Here is an 11,899-nt window from a genome sequence, read left to right as displayed (position 1 = left end):
ATTTTTTTATTACATGTAAAATAATACTTTTTAAAAATATATTAAACTCGGATGAAGAGATATTTTAAAATTATCTTTAAAAATAAAATTCTCCATGTACCATTAAATCTGCCTATTATTGATTTTTTTGATCAAATTTTTTTAATGTTGATTCATTATTGTTTAAAATTTATTATTGATAATTTTTTTTTAAAATTTTAAATCAAGTGGTTTTTAAATGTATATTTTATAAAATTTAATTTTTGAAAATATTTAAAATAATCAAAGTTAAAATTTAAAAATTTGATTTTAAAAAGTCAATAATGAAGACAATTAATAAGATAGTTTTGTGTCCAATGAAGATCCATGAAATATATATGAGAACAAATATAAAGATATTTCATCATTTTTTAGAATCAACTCCGCCTCGATTAATTTATTCATATTATTTTTTTCAACTGTAATGACTCACAATTCTACCACATGTACCTAAGAGGTAGGGTATTGAAGAGTTGGAAAAAGAAGACGTGATAGCGGCAAGAACCGAGAACTCTCACTCTATATGTTTTCACATATAATTTCAATAGCTCTCCGAATCACTTGCGATATGAATCATTCATTAATCCATCAAATATTAATCACTTCCCATACCACCCACAATGTGGACCACCACTACAATCACTTACTCCATTTTGTATATGGAGAATCACAATCCTCACTTTTCTTTTTTATAGTTTCATTGCCTCCGTATCTCACAACTCTTTTAATCCTATAAAATTCTCAATTTTCCAATTTATTTGTCTAGTTCTATGTCACAAGAAAGGTCTAATGTGATAACATTAGTGGCAATTGTGAATGAAATTTTGGATAAAATTGTTTACGAGGATTTAAATGATGAATTTGTTTCAAAGAATACTCATAGAATGAGATTTTCAAGTGATAGTTTTATATGTTTGTGACTGTCCTTTATTTTTTTTAACAAAACAATGAAAATAATTCGTTTGACAAAATTTAATCATGTTTATGTGATTTATTCGTGAAATATTAAATTGATTGTTCAAAGTAATACAATATACTTTCGTTTTATACTGGTCTATTTTTTTAAGTTTTCGCTGAGGGACCAAGAAACATCTGAAACCACTCAATTGTTATAATCGAATCATACGGTGGATGTTATACCTCTTGAAGTATATGTTGTATGCTCTAAATTTACACATCATGTAAGGCCATCTCTAGCCCTCATCTCTACTCTACAACATCTCTATCTCTACTCTACAACATCTCTATCTCTACTCTAAAGATAAAATAATAATTCATCTTCAGCACTATCTCTACATTACCACAAACTCTACTTTATTTACATTATTTAACTATTATAATATTGATTTTACAAATATAAAATAAAACATATACATTTTTAATAAATATCAAGATAAAAAGCATAAATAAAACATTCATAAATAACATTGCGAAAATACAAATAAATAAGAAAATTACAATTCATAATAATAATGCGAAAAAACATAAGTTACATAATTATATATTTTAATTCTCCAAATTGGAATATTCATTCCACAAATGCTCAATTAGTGCATTCCTAACCCCGACCGACTCCACTATTTTCGAAACGAACAACAAAAAATTCTTCGGAAACGAAAAGAAGAAGAATAATCATTCTCAACTACTTTTAATGTATTTGGAATGAACTTTGATGATCTTGGAGGGGAGTGGAGAGAGTCTGTCTGATTATTAGTTAAATTGTGTATTTGGGTTGTTGGTTAAAATGTTGTTTGAGTTTTATTAGTATTTTCTATGTTTTTATGTTTGTTGTAATTTTTAAGTTTCAAAAAATTAGTATGTTTATTTATCTAATTTCAATGTATTTTTATCTATCTCGCAATTTAATCTACTTAAATTTATAAAAAAATAAAAAAAATTACAAATAAATAAATAAATAATGTAGCGTAGCTACAATGCAACGTCAATTGTGGCGTTCACTATAGCAGATCGCCACAATATAGCTGCAAATTCGCGATGGGCTGGACCACTGATATCATCTCCAAAGTGGAGATCTCCGCCAAACTGGAGATGCCCTAAGCGAAGTAAGAACAATATAAACCAACGAGTTTCTCATGTCTCGTATTTGTCATATTAAAAAGAAGTCAAACTCATGATGTTAGTCGTGATAAAATAAAGCAGACATTGAAAAACTAGTTTAATGCATATGCATATCAAAGAATATTGGAACTCGTATTGTGTATATACACACCATGCATTTTTTCAATCAATTTGATAGATAAATTTGTCACTTTTATAAATGTGGAACTTGTACTCTTTTTAATACCTAGAATTACACATTTGATACTTGATCGATACCAAATGTGCAATGTTTGAAAATATATATATATACAAAATTAGTAAAAATGAAAACAAGTATCACATGTTATAGGTTAACAGATGAAATAATACTTCAGATACCAAAATCAGTATTTTAAAATTAAAGGTACCATATTGAAAACTCGGTTAAAGTAGAAGCATCTTTTATGCTATTATCCCCGAACAAAGCTTGAGGGATAAATAAATGGAATCATTAAATAAGGCCTCTAACAAGGAATTCAAACTCACAAACATAACCATAATAATTTTTCCAAGATAACTTATCATTACATTATGAAGTTTACAACATTAGAATGAAAAAGAAAGGAAAAAAGTATGGAAAAATTATATTATAAAATTAAAAAATATCAAATAAACCCGTATCCGACACGTGTCCTCAGATAACACAGAATGGGTTGATATAATCACTAAAAGACATAGGTAGACATGAAACTAGAAAAAGCAGTAACATCCGCCCAAGGTGGGAAAAGCCCTTTCAACTTCTTTGCTTCATCGACCAAAACTTGGTCAAGCACTGCCAAATCCACCCTTAAATCTCCAGTGTTGCTGGCCTGAAAATCAACATTAAACAAGTTTGGCATGGAACATTTACATGTAGGGAAGCTGGAGTCCCTCGGTTAAAACGGGCTTAAAAACCGGACAGGAAGTTGAATCGATCAAACCTCCAGTTTCCGGTTCAGCCGATAGAACCAGATAATCGGTTCTTACAACACAGAAAAGGGCTTACTTGAAGTGAAGTAGTTTAGGATTTTCATTTTCATATTTTAAGCCAAGTTTGTTTTAGTTGCTTGGGGAGGATAAACTTCAATGTAGAATTTATAAAATAGAATTGTACCTCTAACCATAAGTTCCATTTTTCATTACTAGCTCCAGTAAGTCTACATATGTACGATGGTGGACCGCCTTCGGCGGTTTCCGGGGCTGCAAAATTTATCGGTACAATGAAACACGGAATAGGATTAAACTTCAATGCAATAGTAAAAGAGAAAGGGGAAGAACAAAAAATGTTGATCTAACCTGGTAGCTTATTGTCAGCAAATGACCAATTGGATAAAGGACCAGTAATGTTAAGAACAGCAACCCAAACCTCCTTTAAGGAACTGCAAATATGAAAATGTTGAAAAAGGAAGGAACAAGTAATGTCTGTAAAATTTAAGAATCCGCATTATGTTAAAACCAAGGACAGTCCGCGGAGTCTGAAAGTCTCGACTCACCCTAATGAAAGTTCCAAATACACTCTCCGAGAGCCATCACGAGATGTCGATTGTGGCTTATTAGTATACAAATGAGGAAACTGTGTATATTGCTTCAAAATTCCATCAGTGCTTGCAGGGAACTTCAAACTTCTTGAAAACATAAAGTTGACCGGAAAAAGTGTCTGCCAAGAAATAAAATTTTCATTCGTCATATGCACAGATGATGTGTTCTCTACATTAATAGCAGTCTATGTCTAAACAGACAGATACTTCAGACTGAAAGTGATCCTAGTATGAGGGACACATAAAATTATGAAATGAAAACCAAACAAAGAATACTTCTATGAAATGAAAGTCGACATTGTTGTAGACATACATTCGGCAAATTAAGCCCTAAAGAGCCTTTCGATAATTTGTCAAAAAAATTTGTAGCAGTCTTTTGGTTGAGGTAAAAAATAAACAGATATATAGGTAATTTTCTTGCAGAAAGTTTGACCGGAGAAAGATTGATATCACAACAAAAAATCCTGGAAATGAAGCAGCAAAGGGAGATGAAGAAAGGCAATTATGTTAATGCAGATGGACATAAGGAACCAACCATTGCATGCACATGCAACAAAGTATAGAACAAAGTATTGAACAAATAAAGTAAAGGCCATTATTTTTCTCTTCCTAACAGACAAATTATCGTGGGTTAAGAGAAATTTATAAAAATATTGGCATGATAACGAAAAATGACATACCAAAAAAGTCTGTTGGTTAGAAATTTGAGCAGTTTCAAAAGAAAATTCGGGGTCAATGTGCAACTCCTTTGCCACTTCGGCTGCATGTTTAAAAAGAAACAGCAAAGAGTTGGAATCCACCACGGAGAAGTCATAACTTGAATCGACAATCCGATTTGCATCTGTCAAGCCCAGAAGTAAAACACCATCTAGAGTTAACAGTATCAAAACTTTTCAATATGGGAAATATTACAATTCTAAACATCAACTGAAATTCTAGACTGATTAAAAGAATTAAGCTCTTATAAGTAAAGTAACTCATAAAGATTTCAAGAGGCTTCTGAATAGAAACTGTAGACTTCTAAATACCTGCAGTCAGAAATGTATGCTGGAGAACAACTCTCTTAGGTGCATCTGTACTATAGGGAAAGAACCGCGATGACAAAGCCAAAGCAATCACACTAAGATGTAGTAAGAAATTCAAGATGGATGACCTGGCTAACCATTTGCCACAAATAGGTATAAGGGGGCCCACACACCAACTAGTAACAACACCAATGATTGCGGCCACGACTATATCAGGAATGTAATTCCCTGCAGGCAAAAAACATCAGTCATATCTCCAAACCCATGTCTGGATATGTATTGAACATGACTACCTCGAGAAAATGAAGAGTTAGAGCCAGAGCTATAAGAATTTTATGGAACCAACATTATGAATGAAGAATAGAAGTGGAGAGGAACTAACCATAAGGCGGTGGAAGAGAGCCCATCATACCCATTTTCTCAATAAAAAATTGAACAAGAAATCCACCAAAATAAACAGAGTATGTAAGGCACGGAATTAGAGGTATGACATAAAAAACTGTTGACCTGCAAGAAACAATTTTACCAGTCTACTAATTAATACTGTTCAACAGTTTGACAGAGAAATTTAAGACTGAAGAAATAAGTATGCCAATGAAAGACGAAATTAACTTCTGAAGATGAGATGAACTTTCAGGAATAAAAATAAACCGTGTTAAACCTCTAAATCTGAAGCTCAAAGAAATGGAATCATAAACAAAACTTTATTTTATATCATCAGTGGAAGTCATTGGGTCAAAAATCCACTTAACCTTATCGACCAATCTTGAGGTAAAAGAGATCCATAATACTGAAGCAAAATAGATTTATGTTTTCTATCATTGTTAAAAACGCTTTAAAAAAAATGGGTACAAAGAGAAAGATACCCAAAAAGGACAAGCAGCTATGAGAAGTATGCAGTTTTATCGTTTGCCAGAAATGGAGGAAAGAGAGAAAGAGGGGTTGAAGACTCCGGTGAATAAATGCTCGGTAACAACTAAAAAAACAACCATATGCTCATAGCTTACGAATAAGATATACAATTTGAAAATTCACTGGAAATGATACCTTACAGAATGATGACCATCAAACTTGATTGATAAGTAAAAGATCCATGCAAGAAGCATAGACGCAGATGTGAAAAAGCTCAAGAAACCCCCACTTAACCCAGCTACAAGATAAGCCTGCCATTTCAAGGTTGTTTATATAATTTCAGAAAATTAATGCAATAAAAACTTATGATATAAATTTGTGAATGAAAATGATCACGTCACATACCAAAGTTAATGAAGCATAAAATCCAAATGCTCCCCAGAATCTTGCCTCCTCAGATAGTACCTGCAAGATTCATTGAGTGATATACTGCTTCAGTAACCACAAACAATTTTACTCGAACAAACTAAAATCGTTGCCTCCAACATATTTGAGCTGGACATTATATAAATTATATTTTATACATAGCTGGGGCAAGATTCAGTGTATCAGCAAGTCTTCCAGATCCACTTAATTATATGTGAAGTATTTCAGCTATTATGTGATATTCATGTTTGCAATAACTTAAATGTTGATCTGAGCTAGATGTTATATAATTTATACATAACGAAATCACACAATAACAAGTTTTGTAAAAGAAGAACATGGATAAGCTAGATCTCAGTCAATTTATTAAAGAAATTTGAATCTACAAAGTTTTACCTCTTTCGACATCTTGAGAGCTGAAGCATTTTGGGAGAGGGGAAAACCAGGAAAAGCCGTCCTTGGAATTAATAGACCAACAAGTGAAGCGGGAATGAACATCGTGAAAGCCAAGAAAGGATTTGCAAACCTGCATGCAATTTCAGCACATCAATTAATATTTTGAACATTTGATCATTCATCCACTACTACGAGAAAATATTCACGTTCATCTTCTAGCTTAAGATGTACAACCAACCAGTTCATTCCATAACTAGAAACTAGCAATCTCAGGACAGAAAATATAACTGGGAAAATTATAGCCAGCATCATTCCAGTAGTATGGAGGATCATTCCTGCAAAATCAGAAAATGCCAAAATTTTACGTAAGTCCAATACAGCTTGAAGAGAACTACAACATGACATTAAGTACTGAGAAGAAAAACTTGTTAAAGGAAATTATTAATTAATTACAAAATGGATGAAAGATACGTGGTCACTTACCTTTCACAAAATCATAGAAGGTCGCCGAACAACCCCGCAACCCAGAATTCAGAAAACGTGAAAAGAAAGGCATAATGAGAAAGATGATGATGGGAATGCTATGAAGTACCATAGATATCCTTCTTGAGTAGAATATCTGAAACATAAATAAAAAAAAAAAAATTGATATATCCATCATTGATGATGGGCATTCCCGAATAAAAACTTCAATGCATATTATACAAATACAAAACCTACAATGAACCAAGCTAAGTAATCAAAGAAAACAGCTCGTCCATGATCGTATTTGTCATTGACACCAAGGGATTCTCTTTCATGAGCATTTTTAAGCTTAGAAGACTCCGCGAAGCCCTTAACCGTGCTATACAAATTGTCTCCACGAGCTTGCATGCTACCTGGTCTGCATTGGAAGTGGAAGGCAAGTGCTTAATACAAAAATATATAAATTTCCAATAAATGAATTCTGTACCACAGAAGTAGATGTATTACATACATTAGTCTGTCCACTGTATCATAGCTAGTATGGTAATAATAACCACCAAGAAGAAAAATAATATCCAGACCAGGAATATTGCCATAATCTTCAGAAAACATCCTGTAATCTGTATCTCCAGGAATAACAGGGAAAACATCCTGCAAAAATAATGAATAATTTGTAATTGACTTAGTTACACCATCAAAATTAGCAGAACAGAAACTGAGTATACAAATTTCAGGGTCAGCAAGAATAAATTACAGTGTGATAACCTTCACAACGAAACATGTAGGAACTATAAATGAAATAAATACTTTTCATAGAAGTACTCCCAGAACATAAATGTTTTTCAGAACATAGATATAAACTGGAAAAGGATAAAAACCTGGGCTGCACTATGTGCCATGGGATAAATTGCTGACTGAGCATAGATGGAAGAAGGCCAAGAACCAGGCCCAGATTGGCAGACTAGATCTGTAGTGTCAACAAATAAGTAACTTAGGCATGAAAATTCAAAATGGAACTTCAAAGATGTCCATATACAGAAATTTTCAACATTTATCATGATCCAGGTCATTCTCAGAAATAATATGATAATGTTCCCAGGGGAAGAAAATACATAAGCATTGATTTATATCATACCAATGCCTCCGGATCCAGAGGCTTCCACATTTATAAAAGCTCCTATGGAATCACGCCATTTATGAGTCCTCACAAAACCATTTGCAGCCTAAAACATCAGAAGAAGCAATCTTATAAGTCCGTATGTGGATATTCAACAAGATTTGAATCTTCATGCAAAATTAATAAAATAATGTCAGCTTGTGGTTTGATATTCAATTTGGATCACATTTTCCTTTTCTCCATGACATAACTTCTTGCGATACTTCTTATTGAGAGGGTTTAAAGTTCCATACACCATTTCCCCACCAAAATAAGAATTGAGACATTATTTCAATTTTTATGATCTCTGTTTTAAAAATAAAAAAACTGCAGCAATCTCATTTGAAAGAACAGAGTCCTTTAAGACAAAGCATTATATATTCCTTACCAACAAGAAAACTTCTTCTGCACCATTGAATAATAAAATTATAGGCCGAGGTGGAACCCAACCAGAGTCTATGGTTAGTCTTGCAATTTCCAACAATGACGCTGCAATAATACAAAGTATCAGGGAGATGTCTTAATAAAATAGCCAGTGTAATTTCACCAATCAAGCCAAAAAATATTCAATGTACTTACCAACACATGAACCGCAATCACCAGCACCAGGGGAACCAAGTGGACTATCAAAATGAGCATTCAGTAAAACTGATGGATCGGTTTCTTGTGAATCTATTGAGGATATCCTGTCATTATATGAAATAAAGAAGACAAAGTTATTTTCCAGAAAAGGTGCAACTAAAATAGACTGCTTCACTATGTTCAACCACAAAGATGCAAGATGGTTATTGCCTCTTAAAGCATAAGACAGACAAAAATTTGAGAATCTAAAGCCTGATGAATCATTCAACACTGATTCCATGATAAGAGATGCGACACTCTCTACTCACCAGTTCTAGAATACCTTAAAGGATACCATCAATAACTCCCCTCATTTTTCATGAGGTAAGCACATTAAAATGTATGGCAGATGCACATGTGCATGTTTTGATTTCTGATTTTCCATATTTTAGGAGGGTTCTAAGGTCATTATCCCCATACTCATGTGCAAAAACAAGTGTAGGACATGGATACTTCACAAAAAAAAAAAAAAATCAAATCAACTGCAACTATGGCTCAGTTATGATGTATGAAAGAAGCATTATCACCAGAAGATGATATGGATTTTCCCAACTATTATTTCTTTCATTAATCACTGCCTGGATGTTAATATAAGTGGACCCCATCAGAAAAAGTAGCCCCTACTTTGGTGCAATAGATGCCTTCAATGATAAGCAATAATTGATGCAAGCAAAAGGAAGGTAAGGAAATTTCCTAATGATTCCCATGATAGATTGGCATAGTGCTGCAATATAAATCCTCCGAAAACCCTATTCAGTTCTGGAGATTTACCTCATCAATATATTGGTATGATTTCTGTAACCAAACGATATACTGTGGCCTAAAAACATCATATTGAATGACCCAGAAACAACATTCTCTTCAATCTCAATCCTGCAAATTCATGAACTTAAATCAAGTCAAACCAGAAACTTTAAACAAATCAATGAAAAAGTGCAAACTAATAACTTAAAAGAAGCTTAAGCCAGAAAATTTTAACAAGATCAATGAAAAAAAAATACAAAAACCCATTTTTAAAATTAAACAATTCAGCCTTAAAACAAGTGTAAAAAAACCTGAAATTTGATCCAGCTTTCTCCTTCAACCTTTCCAACTGTGCCTTGATATACTCAGCGGCTTCTCTCAGACCCTGACGCCCTTCCTATTGAATAAAGAAAACCCAGACTTATCAATATAAACTAAAAAAAAATCGTTTCAACTATCCCAAGAATCCACCTTCAGTATAAGTAAACATCAACGAATTAAAATTTGAATTCAAGAAGAAACAGAAATGAGAATAAACTATTAATAATAGCTTAAAAAGGACGCACTTGTCGACCATCGATTTCATGTGCTAAGACTCGAACATGCTCGATAGCTCTGGCTTCGGAGAAGCGATCGAGAGGCGCGTCGATACCCAACGGCGTGATGAACTTGGTGTAAATCACGGAGTGAACAAGGATCGACATGAGACCATATATAAACGCCAATGAAAACATGATTTTGAAACCCGAAACATCTCTGGCATCAAATCTTAACGCCATAACATAACAAAAAAGGAATATCCAAAGCTCGATTTCACAGTACTTTTATCTTCCCCTCACCTCAAAAGAAAACACAGGAGTGGAAGAAAAGTCGAAGTTTTGAGATTGAAAAGTTTAGGCAGACACCCCCAAAAGAAGGATGTATAAAATGTATGAATTGTGAAGCGAGAGAGAGAAGAGAGGGGTCAAACTAAAATGATGTGTTGGAGAAGTTTGCAGGGTGTTTTTTTGTTTGTATTTTTGTCAGCGCAGCAGAGTTTGAGAACCGTTTACGAAAATGGGAATAAAAATTTGTTGAATTCCCTCCAGTGAAACGTTGTTGTTGACTTCAGTTTCGTTTGTTTCCCCCAATTTTTAAAGCGTAAATTATCAATTTGGTCACCCATCTATTATTTAGTTCTCATTTTGACTATACAACTATTATTTTTTTAAATCACATATAATGTTACATTTTTTTTCTATTTTAATTATCCATCATTAAAAAACTATCAGTGAAGTTAACGTGTATTATAAGATAATGTCATGTCAGTATTGAAAAATAATTGAAAACATACCGTATCAATATAACTGTTAATATTTTATAGTAGATGATAACCAAATCAGAACTAAAATATAACATTAAGTATGATTTTTTTTTAAAACCAACAATCAATTGAAATAGTAGGATGAAGCATTAGATCACTTAATCAAGGTCAGATGTTTGAATCCTGATGATTGTGATGGAGCAAACTAGGTTGGGAGGGTCGTCCTTACCTCTGTAGTACCATATATGAATTTATCGATTAATAGATTAATACCATTAATTATATTATTAATTATACTAAAAATATAATTTTTTAAAATAATAGTTATATAATCAAACAAAAAACTAAATAATAGATGGTGACTACATAAGTAATTTACCTTTCTTTTAACTTCCATCGATTTGCTTATGAAAGCACTATGACTTATGAGGCCTACTTGTGACCGATGTTTTGTACATGGAAACTACGAGTTTGAATTTTACTTTAACTTCTCCCATAATTTTACTTTAACTTCTCTCATAATTTTATATATTTAGAAATGATTTGATATATTTTTAAAAAGTGACTTTTATAAGTGCAAAGAAAAGAACTTTTAAAAGTAGTACACAAGTGTAGTTTAAAATTTAATGGTTTGAGTTATATTTAAAAATGAATTTAAAAGGATAAAATATCTATTATTGACGTTATATTGTAAATTAAAAATAGAACATTTAAATTATATTTACACTTATATATATATATATATATGAATAATATAAATTTAAACTATAAAAATATATTTTATAAATGTAACACCCTAATCCAGTCTGACCCGAATATCGAAAGATTGAAGTGTCACACGAGATTACCGAAATGATTAACCCAAAAATTTTCTTTTAAAATTTACCATAAAACATCTTTTAAAACCATCAATTATGATATAAAATAAAGGCGTAATAAATCAGAGTTTACAAATACGGGGAGCTCCCAAAACATCCAAAACAATAACAATACAGAGTTTAACAAAATAGAGTACGATTGAATACAAATGGGTCTATAAATAGTACATGCCCTCTAATTCAAATCAAGACGTACTCTGAAGCGTTGGTTGATCTGGAATATGTTGGCTATGATAATGCTCCTCGATTGGTCTCCTAGAAATCTTCACACAGAAAAACATTCCTACGCTGAGCTTATGAAGTCAGTGTCACACTAATAATTGTAATATACTACATGCATTCACTATATGAGGATGCTAGTGGCATAGGTATGAAGACATAAGGATGTTAATATAAAT

At 32.4% G+C, this 11,899-nt stretch overlaps 1 protein-coding gene across 1 annotated transcript; it reads right to left on the bottom strand.

Annotated features, from left to right (window-relative positions):
- Positions 1–2,609: 2,609 nt before the first annotated feature.
- On the bottom strand, positions 2,610–10,358 carry LOC120141764 (endoplasmic reticulum metallopeptidase 1-like). Its single transcript, XM_039156566.1, has 21 exons — positions 9,887–10,358; positions 9,632–9,717; positions 9,348–9,449; positions 8,535–8,641; positions 8,344–8,444; positions 7,935–8,022; positions 7,678–7,766; positions 7,311–7,450; positions 7,055–7,217; positions 6,818–6,953; positions 6,573–6,669; positions 6,335–6,464; positions 5,918–5,977; positions 5,708–5,823; positions 5,043–5,167; positions 4,664–4,888; positions 4,316–4,476; positions 3,591–3,754; positions 3,394–3,476; positions 3,212–3,297; positions 2,610–2,927 (listed from the first exon to the last, which is right to left on the bottom strand). Exons 1-21 carry the CDS (start codon positions 10,097–10,099, stop codon positions 2,784–2,786), a joined length of 2,616 nt encoding a protein of 871 aa, XP_039012497.1. The 5' UTR covers positions 10,100–10,358; the 3' UTR covers positions 2,610–2,783.
- Between the last annotated feature and the right edge of the window lie 1,541 nt (positions 10,359–11,899).

The sequence above is a fragment of the Hibiscus syriacus genome, unplaced genomic scaffold (genome assembly GCF_006381635.1).
Source record: "Hibiscus syriacus cultivar Baekdansim isolate YM2019G1 unplaced genomic scaffold, ASM638163v2 tig00002237_pilon, whole genome shotgun sequence".
NCBI lineage: Eukaryota > Viridiplantae > Streptophyta > Magnoliopsida > Malvales > Malvaceae > Hibiscus > Hibiscus syriacus.
Note: the sequence above shows the minus strand (reverse complement) of the source record. Positions and strands in the feature narration are given on the sequence as shown.

Bases quoted from the DNA above. Each gene is read 5' to 3' on its own strand.
- LOC120141764 (XM_039156566.1), bottom strand. From the start codon at position 10,099: ATGGCGTTAAGATTTGATGCCAGAGATGTTTCGGGTTTCAAAATCATG. The intron at 5,978-6,334 runs GTAAAACTTTGT...TGAATCTTGCAG, and splicing joins CTCTCAAGATGTCGAAAGAG to GTACTATCTGAGGAGGCAAG. The intron at 4,889-5,042 runs GTTAGTTCCTCT...TTTTGCCTGCAG, and splicing joins CTCTCTTCCACCGCCTTATG to GGAATTACATTCCTGATATA.